Genomic DNA, 20,655 nt, shown 5'->3' on the forward strand with positions numbered 1-20,655 from the left:
ACGCAGAGGTCGAGCTATATGCACCATCAAGGTGCCCAAGTGGGTGAGAGCAGCATTGGCGCACTACCCTCCAGTGGGGGCAGGACGAGATTCTCCTTTGCAAATTGAATAAAGCTTTCCAGCGACAGTAGCAGGGTTCAAGCTGGAGTTCATCGCAGAGCCGAATGCGAGGTCTCCGCCGAGACAGCTAGTGTGATTGCAGGATGCTAGGGGAAGAGCTGCGACCGCTGGCTTCCAATGGTGCGACAGAGCGATGCAAAAGGTTTCCTCCCCCTACCTCCGCGTTTGTCAGCAACATGTTCTTGTTGGACTGAAAGACTGCGACCAGTCAGCTAAAAGAACTGAATGGACGACTAGTCTACAGACAATTCAAAATGGAAGGGATTTATCTTCTCAGAGACACGGACTGGTAGGTAAGAATGGATGTAAGCGATCACTGCATGTATAGGAGTTTCTAATGGAACATTCAGACATGGCTGTTCAAGTACGTCCCTTTCGGACTAGCCTCAGGTCCTTGGGCTTTCACAAAAATTAGACCAGTGGCAGGCTTGAGGAAGAGGGGTATGAGAGTCATAATCTACCTGGACTATATTCTCATACTAGCGTCGAGCAACCAACCGTAACTAGAATAGGTACAATGGCCGTCAGATCTTCTGACGTCCCGGGTTTCCTTATCCATCGAGAGAAATCTGAATTGATACCTAGGCAGCGCATGGAGTTTCTGGGGTTCGTAGTGGATACCACAAAAGCGGATCTAGAGGGCCTGGTGCCCAAAATAAGAGCGATGGAGAAGCAATTGCGAGCATCTCTAGTGAATACTCTGATCTTGATACGGTCGCTAGCGAGGATTGTAGACTTTCTGGCGGCCTCCATCTAGGCCATATTTCCAGGCCCTTTACATTACAGAGCTTTGCAGAGATTGAAGATTCGTCATGTCCATGAAGGTCTGGGATATTATCAGTTGGTGCCCTTGGACCAAGAAGGGAGGTCAGAATTAGAATGGTGGCTCCAAAACCTGGGGCCTTAGAGCGGACGTGCAATATTTGAAGACCTTCCGGAGCTAGTTATAGAGTTCGATGCAAGCAGGACTGGTTGGGGCACGAGATGCAGTCAGTCAGATACAGGAGGTAAATGGTTGCAGAGAACTAGACCTCCACATCAACTGTCTAGAGCTTTTAGAGGGTTCATTTGCGGTGAGGGCCTTCGTGGGAGATATGGTGGAATGTTGTATCTTTCTCAGGACGAACATCCCAGCTCTAATCTAGGGTACACCAGCTCCAACATATTAGTAGAACTAGCGAAAGATTTTTGGCATGATTGCCTCGACAGAATTTCAGTGACATGGGGAAATCCTTCTGGGGGCCCAGAACGTAGTAGGAGATTGGAATTCCTGTTATACAACTGCAGCCACTGGATGCTGCACAGAAGCACTTTCTTGCAGCTCTGTGGAGCCCCCTGGACATAGACCTTTTTGCTTCCAGATTGAACAGACAATTAGGCAGGTTCTTCAGCTGGAGACTGGACCCGTAGGTGCTAGGTGTGGATACATTTCTACAGTCGTGGTTAGGCGCAGTGCATTATGCCTCCCCTCTGTAATGTTAGCCAGGATGTTGGCGAAGATCCACCGGGAGAGGGTGTAGGTAGTGTTCGTAGCGCCACACTGGAAGTCGCAAGTGTGGTTTCCAATTCTGATGGAACATTCGTCGATTTTCCCATGGATGATTCCTCACCAGCCAGCTCTGCTATTGGATCCGACTCGGAATTGGTATCCTCTGAAGGGGCATCTACCTCTGCTAGCATGCAGGATGTTTAGTGCAGATGGAGACTGCCAGGCATTTCGAGACCAGCTGACGAGTTGATCAAGCAGTCTCAGACCCCTCTGCTCTCATGAGCGCTGTGACTGCATGGAAGTGATGGGAGCTATGTTGCATCCAGCATGGTGTACATTCAGTTTCTGCCCCTGTAATACAAGTGCAGAACTATTTGGCCTCACTTTCAGAAGGGGCATGGCTTTTCGGACAGTTGAAGTGTAAAGGTCAGCCATTTCAGCTGGTCACGAGCCAGTGGATGGCGCTCCGGTAGGAGAGCAGCACCCAGCAGTGGTAAGGTTGCTGTGGGGGGAGGGGTTGGGAGGTGCGGGTAGTAAAGATTTGCACGCCGCCCCTGCTGAAGTACGCTTACTTTTGGGACATTAACTCCGTCTTTAAGCTCTTTATGGGGTGGGCACAGAATTGAGATCTGTCTGATCAGCAGTTGTCAGGAAAGTTAGCCATGCTGCTGTGTCTAGTGTCCTGTAGGAGAGTAGCATATGTGAAGGCCCTGGAAATGGATAGGAAGGGGTTTTACCCAGAAGATGTGACTTTATAAGGAAGCGGACAAAGCTATTCTTCAGTAATCTTGTATCCTTATTTCCCAGAGCAACCAAAATGATGCTAGCTAATTGCATCAAGGAGTATGAAGCTAGTACAAGTGAGGTTAGACCATGCGGTGCACTTGCTCATAATTCACAGAAGAGCTTTTTAAAGCGGTAGCAGCTGCTACAAATGGTAGGTGGGTGCGTGAAGTTTTGTTGCAGTTTGGGGCAAACTGTGGAAGGGGAGCCATGGCATCTAAAGCGTTAAGTTCCGGGACGGGTTTCCAGGAAATCTTGTGTGGTGGACTGGTCAAACCATTCTACCTTTAAGTTGTTCTATTAAGCCGGTCTCGAGCGTAGCAACATCAGTAGTGCAGAGGTTTGAACAAGCATAATGCACGCCTGCAGCCTTGACATAGAATGAAGATTACCCATGCTTACAGCACAGGGAGTCATGATTCTATTATAGATGCAAGCATGATCCCACCCGGATACGCAATAAGTGAATTGATAATTGTAATGTTGGATGGTTAGAGTATTGTGGAGGAGATTGTGTGTACGCTGCCCTGAATAGTTCCTTGTTTTGGCAGGTTAAGACCAAAAGCAAGATGAGTCAATGCTGTGGCAGAGCGTCAAAGGTTGAAACGTCAGCAGGTGGCACAGATCCGTTGTCGGAAATTACGTTTGTTTCCTTTCGGCTGCGGCGAGTTGGCAGCAGTGGATGGCGATTGGCTGTTGGGTGCCAGTTGAGAGGTATCCAAAGAAGAGGAAAGTACCTGGACACAAAGTGGCTAATGGGGCCCAGAGGAAAGGAAGTGAATTTAGGGCGGTTACTATAATGCACATGTTTTGCTGTTTTTTGTTTGTTGCCATTCTTTTTTTTTTTTTAAAAGAGAAGATTTGAATCGGCTGACGAGTAGAATAAAAAATAAAAGCATAATGCTCAGTTCTGTCTCTTTAATAGAATCAAGACTCCCTGTGCTGTAAACCTGGGTAATCTTCATTGAATGTTCAAATTTGGCATACATATATCATATATTATATCTCCTTTGCCTAAGGATCCTTCCTCTCTCCTCTAAAGCACTCTTGTGCATCCTTGCCTGGCAAACTACCGCCCTAATTCCATTACTCCTTTTCTGGGCAAACTCCTGGAAAAACTGGCCATCTGTCAGCTTAACCTCCACTCTGATTCTGTTGGCTCTCTCCACGATCATCAGTCTGGCTTTAGAGCAGCCAGAAGCACGGAAACTGCTCTCCTGAGCATCCGTGAAGATGTGCTCGCCATCCTTGACTCTACATTCCCTCTGTCCTCATCCTACCCGATCTCTCTTCTGCCTTTGACACGGTCAACCATACCATCCTGCTCAACCATCTCCGTCACAACCTGGGCATCACTGATCAGGCTTTGGCCTGGCTGACCTCTTTCCTCTGATCGACCCTCCCAGGTCCAACTTGGGGGCCTTACTTTCCTCTTTCTCCCTCCCTACCTGTGGTGTTCCCCAGGGGTCCAACCTCCCACCGTGGCTCTTTAAAGGAAATCTTGCCCACAACATTGCCATTTTCTGCTCCAATTTCCAGTGCTATGCTGCCGACGCTCAACTCATTTTCAGGCTTACCTCTACGACCTCTTCACCTTCTCTACTCTCAGACTGCCTATCTGCCACTCAGGACTAGTGTGCCGCCAACAATCTCTGCCTGAATGCCAGCAAGACTGAGATCCTCCTTATCGGCACACCTTGACCCTCCTTTCCTGTCGCTCTCTGGCCGGCCTCCCTTGACCCTCCTCCTACCCCCATCTGCAAGGCCAAGAACCTTGGAGTAATCATTGACTCCACGCTTTCCTTCTCTGCCAACATCTCTGATTTCTCAAAGTCCAACTTCCTACTGCACCTCCTCAGAGGTACTCTGCCTTTCCTCTCCTTCCCCCAGAAGCTAACTGTCTCTCCAGCCTGGTTCTCTCAAGGTTGGACCATTGAAACGGCCTCTATTTAAATCCACCTGCTTCTACTCCTCCTCTCCACCCTTTGCAACATATCAGAACTGGACTGCAAGACTTGTCCTTGGCCTCAAGCCCTTGGATCGTATCTCTCCAGCCCTGAAATCTCTTCACTGGCTCCCAGTGGATGTAAGGATTACATTCAAGACCCTTTGCATTGTCCACAAGGCTTTCTGGGCCCTGGGTGCTAAATACCTTCAGCTGTCCATCCGTAAATATCTTCCTTCCTGAGACCTTCGCTCCTCCTCCAACTCCCTCGGGTTCAGTCGTTTTTCTAAGAAACGAGGTGGGGGTATATCTCGGTCTTTGGCTGGGGCCTCCCTCTGGAAAAGCCTCCTTGCCACTCTGAAACTTGAGGAGAACCATCTGTTTCTGAAAGCACCTCAAGACCTTCTCTGCTTCTGCCTTCTTTCCTCCTCTCCCCTGTTGATCTCTACTGTCTCGGCATTGTGTACCTGGTCTCACTCTGTCTTTAGGTCCCAGGTACCTACTCGCCCTGCCACCCCTGCCACCCACCCGCACTTCCTCCGGGCAATCCCTTGCACTGGGATCTGCCTCTGTAACCCTACAGTCCCTTCCATCCCCTTTTCTTTTTCTGCACTTATTCAGACACACCCTGTCTGTTGCCTTATTCCTAGCACTTGCCACTTGCTGGCTGCACTACCACCGTTTGTTGTTTTTTGTTATTTATTCATGTTTTATTTACTTATTATTTATGCTCAGCACTTTCCACCTCTTCCCCCCCACCCCTTTGCACTTACCCCTCTCCCCTGCACTTTTGAATGCGCATTTGCAACGTTACCTGGCCTTGTAAGATCGTTTTTGTGGTCTCTTGTTCCCTTCTGTTGCCTCGTCGTGCTCTGAAACACTTGTATACGAGCGTGATACAAATAAAATCAATATCAAAATGTGGTTTAAAGCTTAGGTAGGATTATGATGTCTTTGTTGTGGTGCCCGTAATCATCTTAAACTGCTTGATGTCTTCAGCCGGAATCTGGTCTGTCCATCTAATGCCATGCCATCAAATTCTCTCCCCCCCTCCTCTCCTCCCCCCAATCTAAAAACTTTGCGTCTAATGCATTTTTTAGGGGTACACAGTTAATTTTTGTTTAGGTGCATTATAAAGGGCAAAAAACAGGGGTTTTTGAAAATGCATTAGATGAAAGTTTTTAGATGGGGGGGGGGAGGGGAATTTGATGGCATGGCATTAGATGCAATGACATTAGATGGAAAGCCACTTTATATAAGACACAACAAGCCCCTTTTCAAATGTTCTCACACGGTCAGGGGATGACCCAAATCTGTTAAGGATATCATTAAACCAAATAACATTTTTCTGAGCACATGTGTTGGTGTATGCCCCACAAAAACTGGTACCTTAAGTCCTGAAAAAATGAAAAAATGGACCCGGCACGTGTTTCCGTTATAAAAAGTTTTTTAGTTTTAATCGTTAATTCACAATCGTAAAAACACTGTTAGGTATGAGTGCAACCCAACCTCACACAGCATGGTATAAAAAACAATACGAATCACAACCTATACAAACATATACCCACATTCAAAGACAAAAAACAGACAATAAATGGATTTAACAATTTTCCAAAACAATGAGTACAATGACTCAGGTACACAAAAATCCCGACATGTTTCAGTTCTTAATTGCACAGATGCATGAACTTTCTTCAGGGGAATAGTTCAATTTCAAGATTTCCATCATGCAATCCAAGGTCACACCTGTGGAATCCCACAAGGTTCCTGTACCGGGAAACAAACAAAGGGGGCGGTCACCACACATATACATCAGTCGGACCCACTAGGATCCCAATTCCATAGAACAGTGCAATTAGATGGAAAGACAATGAAACCTTCAGCCAGACCACTGACCTTGCATTTTCACAGATACATCCAAGTGCATTTGTAAAGTACTAATTGCCCTAGGAGTAACTTTAAAGTAGCTTTGTGCATCTGTGCAGGAGAACATAAGAACAGCGGGAGTGGCCAGATTGATGGCACAATAGTGGGAGACTGTACAATGAGTGCAACATGAGTGTTTAGTGTCCTCCTCGACTTGATTCTGGTACTTGGGAGGGGGACCAAAATAGAATTACAAAGGGATACTCGCTTGAAATTGATCTGGCCTCTAAAATGGCTGTACCTGGTTTCTGCCCCTGTATTCTGATCTATGAGCCAACATCATCTTTGGATTGTGCAAAACATCAAGCGATACGGATGAAGAAACACCTCACATTTAAGACTGAAGATGGTGCAGGCAACGTAGGTGTCTGCTGTACTTTCATCCATGTCATGACAACTGCACAACCCCATGCTTTCTCTGTAGCCTTAAGTGACCTTAAAGTCCTGATTCTGGTGCATGGGTCTGTCCAATAGAGAAGAGTCATGTGGGAAATAGCAAATCTGGGACCATGTAGGACCTCTGTTTTGCATCTTTTAAATTGATTGCTTTACTAGTCCTGTGTGTACAGATGACAGTGAAAGATTAGTTGACGCCCCTTCTTCCCCCAGTCTTGAACCTGGGTGTGGTCCACATATGTTTGTAGCTTCTTGGAGTTCCACATCACCAGAATGGGCTTTAGTGATTGAAAAAATGAGCAGGAGCTAAAATCAGCCCATTAGCATTGGTCATTATCTAGTGTCTGGGGGCTACTTCGGGGGACGAGGAGCTAGTATCTCGGTTGCCACAAATATGAGAGATATATGTGGCGCAAACTATCCCTTTTTCATTATGTAAGATTCTGTATGCTAATGGTTGCCTTAAGAAGGGCTGCAGTTATGTAAGCCAATTCCTAAAATTATGGGTGGTTTATTCAAAGTAAATGCACTACTCTTTACACTTTAGTGTGAATTTATCATAGAAAATATACATATAAAGTGGATATAGTCGCAGTTAGAAAATTCTGACATGGAATGGCTCAGAAACCTAAATAAAATGCACTTCAGAGTTGGTGTCTGGTAGGCTTAACTGTAAGACACCAGTTGCCCTGGCAGTCATTTTAACCAGGGTTTGGAGACTAAGCGGAAGCCAAATAACGTCATTCTCTGCAATGATGCTAATGTCTGGGGCGCACCATGTGTCGGTTAATGGTAGAAAACTGTGAGGAGCCAGTTTTCAGTTGGCTTGCTTGGCACGCAAGGAAGAAGACTGTTTGAGCTCTGTGATACAAGACCAAGATTATTTTTAGCAGTATACAGTAGTACAGCACCCACGGCTGTGGAGACCCCATACAAAGTCGGCTTGGCAGTGGCCTTGATCTCTAGTAGTAAGCCGCTCGTCTCAACAGTGGTAAAGATTTCTAGCTGCAATGTACTGGCCAGCCATAAACCCAATAACGTTCAACACATTTCCTCTGATCGTTCCAATTTTAAGGGGTGGGGTGCGGGTGCTGGCGACAGGCTGGATCCTAAAACACATTTGGCAAATTTCAAATGAACACTTGCTACTATACATTTGCTAGTGATAATTGACTCTTGGAGGGTAAGAGATGGTGTGCTGTGTATGTATAGAATTGAGGTAGGCATTGACTCTTTATGGCTGACTAGTAGCTTGCAACATTTCTCCCCAGGCATACAGATAATAACTTGACTCGTTCAATGTAATAGGATTTTCACAAAGTCAATGGCTCTTATATTGCGACTGTTGCCCTATAAAGTATGTCTGGTTAAAGTAGGCTAACGCATTCCTGCCACAGGCAAGCAGTGGTACCCATTGTTAAAATGTATCATCCCGCGTCTTGCTGCTTTTCAATCGCTTTGGTTCAAGTTAAAACACCTAGGATATGGTATCCCTTCTGATGCAATATTTAAGAGCAATTCCCTGCATCATAGTTAAGTAAAGACTCATCCAATGTATACTTGGAGGGATCCTGTTGCGGTATCTTGCTACTTCGAAAATTGCATTAGTGTTGCCAAGAATGATGCCTGCTTGTCAGCATCTTAAAGGGGTAGGTATTTCCAGATCAGATCCCATCAGAGATTACACTTAAAATAACATGCTGCATATCCTCTACATTTATGAAATTGGTATTCATTAGCACCCATAGGACTCCTTTCTGCCACAGCCCATCAGATGCTGCTGTGTCAAGGAACTTAATGTTCATTGCAAAAAAAGTTAATATGCAATGATAAACTGGTAGCGTTCATTTGCATTGTTACAAGACTGTTACACAGTGGAAAGAAGCTGTAAGAGTGCGACTAAGAGAAAAGTTGACTTTTCATTATAGCTGGTTAGATAGCACAGCAAGCTAAGAGCTTGTCCCTGATACCTTTGTGCAGCCTGCTGTGGCTGGTTCGAATACCGGCAGGGTCAACTCAGCCTTTAATCTTTCTGAGGTCGATTGAGTACCACTCTGTGGGATAATGTCTTCTGTTATTTTAGCGCTCTGAGACCTAGCAGTGTATAGCGATATATTAGAAATGTATTATTAAGGCTGTGCTAAAAGCGAGCTTTTGTATTACTTAATAGGCAGAGTAAAAAGGCATTGAGTAGGAAGAATGTCTTTTTTAAAAATAACAGGGGGATACTTCACATAATTGTGTGCCCAAACATCAGTTGTACATTCTAACAGCATTGCTATTGATGAAGAACATAGTCAATATACACACATGCAGAATCTTCTGATTAACTTGCCCACAAACGGGCCTATCTTCATACCTTTGTGCCAGAGTACCAATTGCCATTTTGCCAATAGTATTCCCACAAACCACTGCCTTAATCACTGAAGCCAAGGAGAAGCTGTATTTGTTTAGGACTAAAACTGGCTGTGGGGGCATACGCTTGCTGGATGCCTGTGGTTTCAAGCAGTCATGAGTGGTTTACACTAAACCCGAACAGATTTGCTTATGGGACACACAAAAAGCCGTGTTGCATAAGCTTTTTCTACAATTTTAGTATGTCTTTGGTTCATGAGTGATGCCTCTCTGTTATATCGCTCTGTAGAAGTTATCATGAAGTGTACATGGACGCTGTCCCCTGCCTGATACTTTGAGGGAGGGAGGGAAGGAGGGGGGGCGGCGGGTGGAGTGTGTGTGTGTGTGTGTGTGTGTGTGTGTGTGTGTGTGTGCACGCACGCGCCATCTGTGACTGCTTCCTGGGTAAAAAGGCTTTTGATTATTAGAATGTGTTTGATATAATTGTATTGCAAGATGTATGGCTGATGTCAGCACCAGTACTGGATGGATAACATTTTTTTAAAGAAGGCAAAGGAAGACCCCAGAGGGCGTCCCTCTCTGTGCCTGTTGATGCCCGTTAAAAACTCTTTAGGTGCTGAGATAAAGGAAAGGTCATGTAATGTAGAGGTTATCATGGCAGTCATTCTTTCTCGGCCAGAAAGGTAGAAATTAAGATATTTATTATAATAAAATTAAACATGCTATACTTTTCAACCGCCGAAGGGCATCCATGCCCATCATGTACGTGGCAAAGTGGCTGCTGTTGCCTTCCAAAAGTATGTTCCTTGGGAAACCATTGCCAAGGCGGCTACGTGGGCTTCCCCATGGACCTGAGCTCCAGGGCTGATGCCAGTTTGGTCAGGCTGTCCTTAAGAATTTATTCCAGTACGTTATTTATTTTATTTTTTCTCCATCCACCCGAACTAACTGGTGCATGCTTGGGAATCTCCCACAGGTATGGAGGAAAGGGGACGGGACGTAGGAGTATAACAAAGTTACTCACCGTAATGACTACCTTACTCCTAGTCCATAGTCTCCTTTCCTCCATACGGCTGGCCGCTGTACCCTCTAAAAAGTATCCTCTATTGTTTAAATGGTCTCAGACCTGGCGATAGAAAAGGACTGAAGGGTGATGCGTGGGGCGGAGCTCGGGGTTACGGCCACGCGCGGTATCCCGCGTGAAATTAAAATAAAAGGACGACATTTTTGATGCTTTTTACAAAGGTGTGCCGGTCCCGTCCCGAAGGACGGAATATGTCACCAGTATGGAGGAAAGGGGTCTATGGACTAGGAGTAAGGTAGTCATTACGTTGAGTAACATTATTATATTCACATGCGCCTACCCTTCCTCCCCTCTCAGAGTAGAAGGAACATAGACATCTTACTACTTTGTTTCTCTGTACTCCCGATAGTCATAAGGCTCCATCACGGCAGAAAAAAAGCAACAGAGGGACCTCGACGCGTGAGGGATTTTGGGTACACTACACGTCATGTTGGGGATAGTGTTACAAGCACGCCCATGTAGATTTTCCCTTTCAATCCTCGAAAAACCAGATGCAAAGTCAGGAGTCTGCAACCTGTAGCTCTCCTGATGTTTTGTGCTACCATGACTCGTCATGATTGAAGGTTCTGGTTAGGGCTGATGCGAGTTGTAGTGCAAAGCACCTGGAGAACCAAAAGTTGCAGATTCATGCGATGTGTCCTAAATTGGTAGAGCTAAAACTGCAAAACTTTGTTCCCAGTGTATACTAATGAGAAACCTTTTTGCCTCCACCATCCAAATATATCGGCTATGATTCTTGTGTTCACGCATACATCGCTGTAGGCCAATTGTACTAATCTCTTCCGAGGGCAAAGAGTTACTGTTTATTAACATATATGCTGCTGGAGAATGTTTGCTTCTGTTTCTTTTTTATACCTCAGTGATTAGGCTGCTAAGGTACCTTTCTTTCAGGTTGATGCTTTGTGGGGTTATAAATTAATTGGAGTTACTGGAGTCTTTGATAACCATGCTAGGGTGATGTTGATCGGACTGGTGTCTTTTCTTGTGTAACTAACTTCTATTTCTCTTTTTATCTTGCCTCCATTAGGCTCTGCACTGCCGAGCCATTGAGGAGCAGTCGAGCTGGCCTTGGCAGTGGGAGAGGCTGGACAAACTGTCCCTTAATGCTGAATGGCTGCAATGGCTCCCGCTCTCACTGACGCCACCACTGAAGCTCACCACATCCGGTTCAAACTGGCTCCACCATCATCCACCTTGTCTCCTGGCAGTGCCGAAAACAACGGTAACGCCAATAACATCCTCATTGCAGCCAACGCCACCAAAAGAAAATCAATTGGAGAGGAGCCAAGCCTGGACTATCGGAATAACCCAAAGGAAGACTTGGGAAAGTTGCAGCCACTGGTGGCATCTTACCTTTGCTCGGATGTGACCTCTGTTCCATCTAAGGATCCTTTAACTCTGCAGGGAGTCTTCAGCAAGCAGACTGTGCTGAAATCTCATTCACTCTTATCCCACTCCTTCCTAAAATCTAGTGAAATCCGAGCAGAACTTCTGGGCAGACATTCGACTTTAGAATTCTCACTGGACAATCTTAACACAATGAGCCAGCCCCCTTTGCCGCAAGCGCCAGTTAATGGCCTTGCCAAGAAACTCTCAAAGAGCTCAAGCTGCGATCACGAGATCCCTGGCTCCTTCAACGGGGGAAAGCGGGCTCCCATCTCTTCGGCTGCTATCCAAAGCACGGAAGGAAACTCTGCAAGCTGTTCTGCTTCTAGAGACTTGAAGCTAGGTTACACCAATTGCACACTTCAGCGTAGAAGTCTGGATGTAGAACAGAAAACTGCCTTCAACAATAATGTGCCCATTTCAAGTAAGTTGTCTTTTAACTCAACGCAGCGAGCTTCTCATGGGGGTTTAGTGGACAGAGGCCTGCCACCCTCTTGTGGCTCCATTGTTGGGGGCAAGGCAGAGGAGCTGAAATCTCCCTTGCCAACAAGCCTTACCAGCACTATGGATGCTGATGCCAGAATGCGGGCTTTGTTGCGACGGCAAGGTGACATTGAGAGTCGCGCCCGTCGGCTGCAAAAGAGACTGCAGGTTGTACAGGCGAAGCAGGTGGAGCGACATATTCAGCAACAAATGGGTGGCTTCTTGGAGAAAACACTGAGTCACCTACCCAGCCTAGACACAGTCGGTCACCGCAACCCACTTATGCTCACCCGCCGGGCAGAAGCTACTATCCGTAAATTGGGAGGCGAGGGAAGAACTTCTGAAGGTCTTGATGCCTTTTTGAAAAGCGACTCTGTAGCCACTGAACTGGAAAAATTCACTGCAAGTGGGATAGCATCCCTGAAATCTAGTGAGAAGGCATTTGATTCTGATGTTACGGACAGCAGTTCAGGAGGCGAATCTGATGTGGAGGAGGAGGAATTAACCAAGGTGGATATAGATACACGCCATGTTCCTCTGTAAGTACTTTGAAAGAAAAAAATAATTGTGATCAGTAACTTCATGGAATGAAGTACCGCACTAGAAAATATTTATTTTGATATCCTTGTTAAAATGGTCACTGCTATAGCTGTTAAGTAATTTATGGGTGAAAGTTGGCCTGGAAATGTAACAATGTATTTGGTATGCACTACCACAAGAGTTTTATCTGCATGACATGAGTGCTACAAACAGTTTCAAGATGCAAGTTCAAAACTGTGTGATACCAGGTTCATCCCTTTTTTGATTTGATGGTTGCAGAGAAAACTCTTAGTTACGTTTCTGACTAAAGATGGCAATCTTGAGATTCTGTTTCACAGTCTGAAGAGCAGTATTATGCAGACCAGCTCAATATTCGTAACAATTGTCCACTTGTGTAGTGCAGTTAGTTGTTGAAAATATCCCACACTGCTGGTTCTTGCTGTTCTTGAAGTGGGGACTTTTGCCACAAAGTGTAGTAGCCCATTTTATGGAAATTCCATGAAGTCTGTTAAATCCCCACCTGTTTGGTTCAGTTTTGATTGCTTTTGGGATACTGAAAGAGGTTGGTAATTTTTGCTAGTTGTGGGGGGGTGTTACGATTGATCGCATCTGGACATACTCTAATTTTAAATCTAAATGTACCGTTTAGATCTTCTGTAAACCAACGCTTTAGACTAGATCAGCAACGAACATTAACTGTGTGGTGGGCCTTGGAGTTGAATTTCAGTCCATTTTTTTTTTGTTTTGTTTCATGGGTCTGTTTTTTTTCCTTGCATAGTTTGCATTTTCATTTGTGCTATTTTGTACTCTACATCGGGGTAGACTGACAACCTTCTTCCTGAGGATACCTCGGTAATACAGAAATGTAATTTATTAAGACTTAGCACATTTCTGTTGACAGAAGTTTGAATTTATGCTCTTTTTCCCTGGTCTGTCATTTAGCAACATAAGCAACATAATCACCCTGTATATATATTTGAGGCATGTGGAATCTGCTTAGACCACATGCTGTGCATAGGCCGACAACTAGTGGAAGCGGCAGAGTATTACAGGTGCTTTCGAAACTCGAAAAGGGACGTCGACAGGGCGTGCAGGAATACTATCCCTAGTGTGACGTCCACTGTACCCATGATCCCTCACGCGTCGAGGTCCCTCAAATTGTGTTTTTCTGCCATTCTAGATACTCGTATAGCGGAGTTCCTCTTTCGGTTTATAGCCATTTACTAATTTACAATTACTGATAGTTTATTCTTTCTATCCTTTATACCACTGATTATCGAAACATCACGCCAGTGAAGACGAGAATACGACCGTCTGAAGACTGCCGCGACGGATCCGTTTTGGCTTTGGAAGGCTGCCCGGGCTTCGGCCCACACAGTAGGAAGAGAGGGGGAGTCATTTTAGAATGTATATACCCCATTTCTTACACTACACTCGCCTAGCTGCCGTATCCCTTCTTTATGGACAAGCCCCCCTTTAAATTCTGCCACAAGTGCAATAGGAATTTCCGGGGGTCGATAAACACCTAGTCTGTAACCTGTGTCTCCCGAGAGACCACGTTGAGGGTTCTTGTCGAGCGTTCTTATCGGGCGTGTAGGCTCTTCAAGGCCAAGACTTTGAAGGACTGATCTACCAAACGCTGGCCCGTCTATGCCAGGCAGCTCGATGCCATGGAAGTAGGTGCTTTCAGCAACGGCAGCAACACTGTGGTTTCTGATGGCAAAGGCGACGGGGTGGCTTCGGTTACCAAATTGCAGGCCCCAGAAGACAGGCCGGCGGCCTTGTTATGGGCACAACACCCGGCGGCTGAAGTGCTATAACTTCATCCACCACTAAGCACACAACCAAAGGCTGAAACCCGACACACGTGCCGAGTGGACGGCAGCGCACGACGTCCAGGAAAAGGTCTGTGGAATCTGTCCTCTGGGCACTCTCGTTCGAGATCGCCGCATGACTGGTCCTGGCTGTTGAAGGAAGGTACGAACATTGCGCGAAAAACTCCGAGGCCCGATCGTCTGCAGATGAGGCTCCGGTTCAGCCTGCACCCGAAATTCGACATTCTGCGTCAAATCTGGCACTAATCTCCAGTCGGGCAAACACCCTTCAGGGGGTCAGGGGAGGGAGAAAGAGCCCAAGAAAAAGCCAGAGAAGACCCTTCATAGGGAGAAATCTCAGGAGGCTAGGCCCACTGTTCATAAGGAGAAAAAACCTGTATTACTTGCTCCAACCGATGAAGACTTGGGGCTTCCTTCCCAACCATTGGTCATCCATAGTTTGGCACAATGGTCGACTGAGGATATATACAGGGTCATGAGGAGGGATGTCCTTCATGGCCGCCTATTTTCAGAGTTTCCACTCCACTCCCTCCCCCACTAAAGCACCCTCTGAGTCGCAGATCCCTGCTCAACCCCCTGCTAAGAGGTCTCACCCTGAGAATCCAGTGCAGGGCAGTCACTCCAACCATAAAAACCTCTTCAAGAGGCAGCAGAACCTTATTACGGGGATGATGAAGACCCTGAGGTTGACCCTGAGACAAATATGTATCCCATAGAGACTCCTGTTGATCAGGATCCCACGGTCATGGACTCACCCATTGCCAACCAACCCTTTCTTAATGAAGTGCTCGTCAAGTCGGAAGAGCATTTTCAAATACAGACTCGGGAAGTACAGCAAGATAAGGATTTTGTACACGAAATCCTACGAGATAAACCTGTCGGGCATGTTGTCCCTCTCTTCAAGTCCATTCAGTGAAAAATTCAGCCATTGCTGGAAACCCCTAATTTTACGCAGGCAGTGAACCCCTGCATAGAGGAACTGTTTAGACCTGCCCCTTCTGACCCGCTGTAAATCAGAGGGCAGCTGAAGCTTGATTCATTAGTTGTCACTACAACAAGGAAGAGAGCTGGTATGCCTTAAAGACAGCCAAATAAGAATACGAGACTCAAGTCATTGTGCCAGTTTACCAATAGACATACTGGCCAGAGGGGAAACAGGAATTTTTGTCGATCACACGGCCAAAATTCACAGAGGGGTTCCACTTGTACCCAGAGCCAAGTTACTACCTGGGGAAACAATCGGGATCAGTCCCCCCAGACTTAACCAAGAGGAGCGCTAGGATCCCGCGGATCCGGTAGAGGGAACTCCTCCCGAGGTGGCACGCCACCTCAAAAGCAGTGACTATCTGCTCCAGGTGCCCTCATATGCCTCTCCAGTAGGAGGGTGCATATCCACCTTCACCCATGCTTTGGGAGGCAATCACCAGACAGATGGGTGCTGTCCACTGCAATAGGCAGATATTACACAACTCCTCGAGCAAACCCGGAACCACCCCCCACGACAAAAGACCCATTCCAAGGAACACCAACGTATCCTCCTCGTGGAAATCGCCACACTTCTACTAAAGGGCGCCATTAAAGTCGTCCCGGTCCATCGGGTAAACAAGGGTATTTATTCAACTTACTTCCTTGTGCCAAAGAAAGATCTAACAATGCACCCCTTATTAGATTTGCACCCTGCGAACAAATATGTCAAGCCACAAGTTCTGCATGACTACGCTACGAGGTAATCCCTCTACGAAGTAATGGGTATTACATGGCAACATTGGATATGAAAGATGCCTTTTTTCATATTTCAATGTTCCCAGCGCACAGAAGATTCTTGCATTTTCAAGATGGCAAACCAGCACTAACATTTCAAAGTGCTACCCTTCGGAATAGCATCTGCTCCAACGGTATTCACGAAGGTACTGGCGGTGGTGGCAGCGGTCCTGAGCAGGGAGGCAATCCCACTGTACCCTTACCTGGACGACTGGCGGATTACAGGGGAGTCCCCCTAATTTGCAGGGAAAACGTTTGGAGAACGATCAACCTACTCTTTCAATTGGGGTTTTCCATCAACAAGAAAAAAAATCAAACCAAACAGTTCCTAGGAGCTGTCATAAGCACTCAAGAGAGGGGTTGGTCTTTCCATCAGAGGAAAGAGTCCAACATATGTTAGTGCAAATACCACATTATCAGGCCGGCTGCCAGATAAGGGTGCGCAAAGCGATGCGTTTGCTAGGTATGATGGCATCTTGCATTTACCTGATTCCTCAGGCGCAACTGCAACCCATGCCATAGTGGTTGGCGAAACAGTGGTCTCAGGCGAGTGGTCAGTGGGATGATCTAGTGGTCGTTTCGCCAACACTAGCACAAAATCTTTGCTGGTGGAGGAGAAAATCTGCTGAAGGGGAAACCCTTCTACGGTCTGGAAGTACAAGCGATTGTTATGAAGGACGCCTCCCTCCCTTGCTTGCTGGTTGGGGGGCTCACTACCTTCACCACACAGGTCAGGGTCTGTGGTCTCGTGCGGCAGCACAGAACCACATCAATCTGCTAGAACTACTGGCTGTGTGCAACGCCCTTCAGGTGTTCGAATCCCTCCTAGCGAACCAATCTGTGCAAATCCTGACAGACCGCACTATGGCAGTGTTTTACATCAACAAACGGGGGGGCACGCATTCTCCAAATTTGTCCAGATTTGCGCAACAAATTTGGAAATGGTCACTCGAGCTGAAAATATTCCTATCGTCGCAGCACGTTCCAGGGGAACTCGACTCTCTCGAAGACTCATTGAGCAGAGATCCCCTACCAGAAGAATACAAGTGCCAACTACATGCAGGGGTAGTAGAACACCTCTTCTCTCAATGGGGATTCCCCACAATAGACTTGTTCGCTACAGACGAAAACAGACAATGCCCAGTCATCGCGTCCAGGTTCCCCCCAGGTTCCCCCAGCCAGGCTTCAAGGGGAGCGCCCTATGGATGAACTGGTCAGGGAAATATGCTTACGCCCCTCCCCTCCTCCCCCAACCACCACTATTGAGGAAGTTGGTGAACAAGATCCACAAGGAACAGGTGACGCTCAGCCTAGTTGCTCCTATGTGGGCAAGACAACCCTGGTATCCACATCTGCGCAAACTGGTGATGTGCGATCCCATCAAACTCTGTGCCTGTACAATCTGCTCACTCAACACGGGGAACTAACAAGGCACCCTCAACCTCACTCAATTAACTTGGCAGCATGGCTTCTGAAGTCTTAGTTTGGACGCCTTAATCTGCCACAGAGATGTATGGATATTTTAAAAGAATCAAGAAAGCCTAACACTAGGCACTGTTATTTTGACAAGTGGAGAATGATTTGTAATTTGGTGCCAGTCTAAACAGATTAACCCCATAGAATGTACTCCTTCCCACATTCTAATTTATATGCTCTACTTGCTAGATGCAGGGTTAGTATTCAACTCCTTCAGTGTTCACCTGGCGGCTTTGCCAGCCTATTCCACTTACCACAATAAAGTCTCATGGTGGAAGGTACCTGTCATCCAAGCATTCATGGAGGGAGTAAACAGACTGCACCCTGCAATTTCGAACCCGCCGCCGGGGTGGGATCTCCATGTTGTACTAGCTAAGCTCATGGGACCCCCTTTCGAGCCAATGCACAAGTCTAGTCTCAAACACCTGACTCGGAAAACTGCCTTCTTAGTGGCCATCACTTCTATAAGAACAGTTAGTGAAATACAAGCATTATCAGTGCAGGATCCTTTCTTTGTTGTACACAAGGACAAGCTGGTTTTACGTACAACTCGCCCTAGGTTCTCCCTTAAGTTCATATCTAAATTTCACATAAACAACTATATTGAGCTACCGGTTTTCTTCCAGGAACCCACCAGCTCAGCTGAGATAAAACTCCACACACTAGATGTGAGGAGAGCAGTCCTCTATGTAGACAGGACCAGACCGCTAAGAAAAACAGGTCAACTGTTTGTCTCCAACTGTTTGTCTCCATAGCGCCAGGCAGAGAAGGTGACCGCATTTCAAAGAATGCTATCTCTAGGTGGATAGTCAGATGTATACAATTGTGCTATTCCCTATCAAGCAAGACACTGCCTTTTACGCCCAGAGCTCACTCCACAAGGAGCACAGGAGCCACTCTAGCTTTCAATGCAACTGTCACTCTAGACCGCATTTGCAAAGCAGCTACATGGAGCTCAATACACACATTCCCTCAGCACTACTGCATTTACACTCATCGCAAGACAGATACACAGGTGGGACAAGCGGCTCTAATACATCTGTTCGCCCATGAACCTTCTCACATCCCACCACCTTCTTCTAACACTGCTTGCTAATCTATGCACAAAATGTGATCTAAGCAGATTCCACAAGCCTCAGAAGGGATACATTACTCACTGTAATCTTATTTCTTTTGCTTGCATCTGCTTAGAGTCACATGCGCACATCCTTCCTCCCCTCGGAGAGAAGGCGCATGGATGCTTATGAGCTTGTCTGATACGTATCTGCTTGGATACAACTGTACCTCATGTCAGAAAAATAACAATCTGATGGACCTCGACGCACAAGGGATCATGGGTACAGTGGACATCGCACTCAGGATAGTATTACTGGCACGCCCTGTCGACGTGCCTTTTCGAGTTTCGAAAACAAAAACTGTAATACTCTGCAGCTTCGACTAGATGTCCGCCTATGCACAGCATGTGAATCCAAGCAGATGCAAGCATCAGAAATAAGATTATGGTGAGTAATCAATTAATAAGGGAGGAGCGATGTTTGCTTAATATTCATTGGCTGTATGGTTAGATGGTCACATTCTGCTAATCTTCTCTTTAAGATATTCTGACTTTTGTGTTATTGTTGAGCCATTATGTATTTCAAGCTTAATCCTGTAGCCGTAGGAAAGATTGACGTTCTAGCTCAATTGGCTGTTTTCGTGTTGAGCTTGTCCTTGTTTTTCTCCATTTCTGCCTGTCCAAAATGAATGAATCTGTCTTTGATAACACCTTGTTTTGTAATCGGACAAAAATGCAGCTCTGTCTGAGAGTGACTCAAATCTGAGGGTTAAGCCCAATGCTCAATCGCTTGGCATATTCAAGACCAGTAGTAGTTTGTAATGGCGTTCTTTTTTGCTATGTTTGTAATTGCAATGCCTCCTAGCTGATTTGACTCCGATTCCTCTTGTATTCACAAGCTTAACCAAAATGGTGCAATATTTTGAGTTTTACATGGAGCCTTTGCAGTAAAAACAGTCAATTTGGCATTATGAGTTGACAGTGTAACATTTCTTTAGAATGCACAAGCAGGCCTTTATAATTATCAAAACAATTTCAAGATGTTCAAGCAGTCAAACAATTGATTTCTCCATTCCGTATAGCAATTATGAAGTGTTGACACTGAGAAGTGGCTATCTGAGGCAGTGGGCCTCATTCCGGGTCTGACTATAATCCTGCCGGTGATACCGGGGCTTGCTGCTGGACCTGTAAATGTAAAAGAATTACCGGGGTCTGAGTACCCGTTAAGACCGGGGTATTACGACCCCGGCAGCCGGGAAGTCAGGCGCTGGTAATTTTGGAAGTCCTCATTCCCATGGAGTCCAATAGGACTCCATGGAAGCACCAGCACTGTTAACAACTGTACCGGTTCTTCCGTAAGACTCTGTAGGCGGGTGTCGTTCCGCCTGCCAGGTCTGACCCTGGCGGGCGGACCGGCACCCGCCCAAATCGTCGTTCTGTGCCGGTCTGGTAACAGCAGTGCCGGTAGGCTTACTGGCACCGTTGTTATTGGACAGGCATAATTATGAGGCCTGGTGGCTCTGTAGACTGTTCAAGTAAGTCAGTTATCTAGTCTTGTAAGGTATTCTGTATTTCATAAAATAGTGGGCAGTTTCTCTCCCTATATCCTCCCTTATTCCTTTAAATACTTACGTAGACCCTTCTTCCATACCAACAATCTTGGTGTGCCGAAGCCCCGCATTACAGTAGAATACCCTGTTTAACCGCAGACCATGCCACAGAAGGAGACTCCTATTTTGTGAAGCCCTGATCATCCCACGTCTCTTCAGGCAGAAGGCCTGGACCTGACCTTACAGCTCCACAAAAGATGAAAGAAGCCCACATGCCTTGCACATCAGACATGCTATTAATATGGAGCTTGGCCAATTCTTAACATTAATTCTCTGAAATAGTACACTCTGTGAAGGGGAAGTGTTTTTAAATTGAAGTGAACATAACCTGTTAAATATAGCTAGGGCTCTTAAGTGCCTCCCTCAAACCCTCCTCGGATATGGCACTGATAATCCCTCCCATCTAGCATAC

The 20,655-nt window shown here is 46.3% G+C and overlaps 1 protein-coding gene across 4 annotated transcripts in view; it reads left to right on the top strand.

The window, feature by feature from the left end:
• KANSL1 (KAT8 regulatory NSL complex subunit 1) overlaps positions 1-20,655 on the top strand; it is a 1,100,309-nt gene that overhangs the window by 477,709 nt on the left and 601,945 nt on the right. For all 4 annotated transcript variants that reach the window (XM_069634095.1, XM_069634096.1, XM_069634094.1 and 1 more), the window contains one exon: positions 11,126-12,506. In XM_069634095.1, coding sequence (XP_069490196.1) covers positions 11,209-12,506 — 1,298 coding nt within the window. In that variant the 5' untranslated portion in view covers positions 11,126-11,208. The remainder of the gene's footprint in view (positions 1-11,125; positions 12,507-20,655) is intronic.

Source organism: Ambystoma mexicanum, chromosome 13 (assembly GCF_040938575.1).
Source record: "Ambystoma mexicanum isolate Mex_15411 chromosome 13, UKY_AmexF1_1, whole genome shotgun sequence".
Lineage (NCBI taxonomy): Eukaryota > Metazoa > Chordata > Amphibia > Caudata > Ambystomatidae > Ambystoma > Ambystoma mexicanum.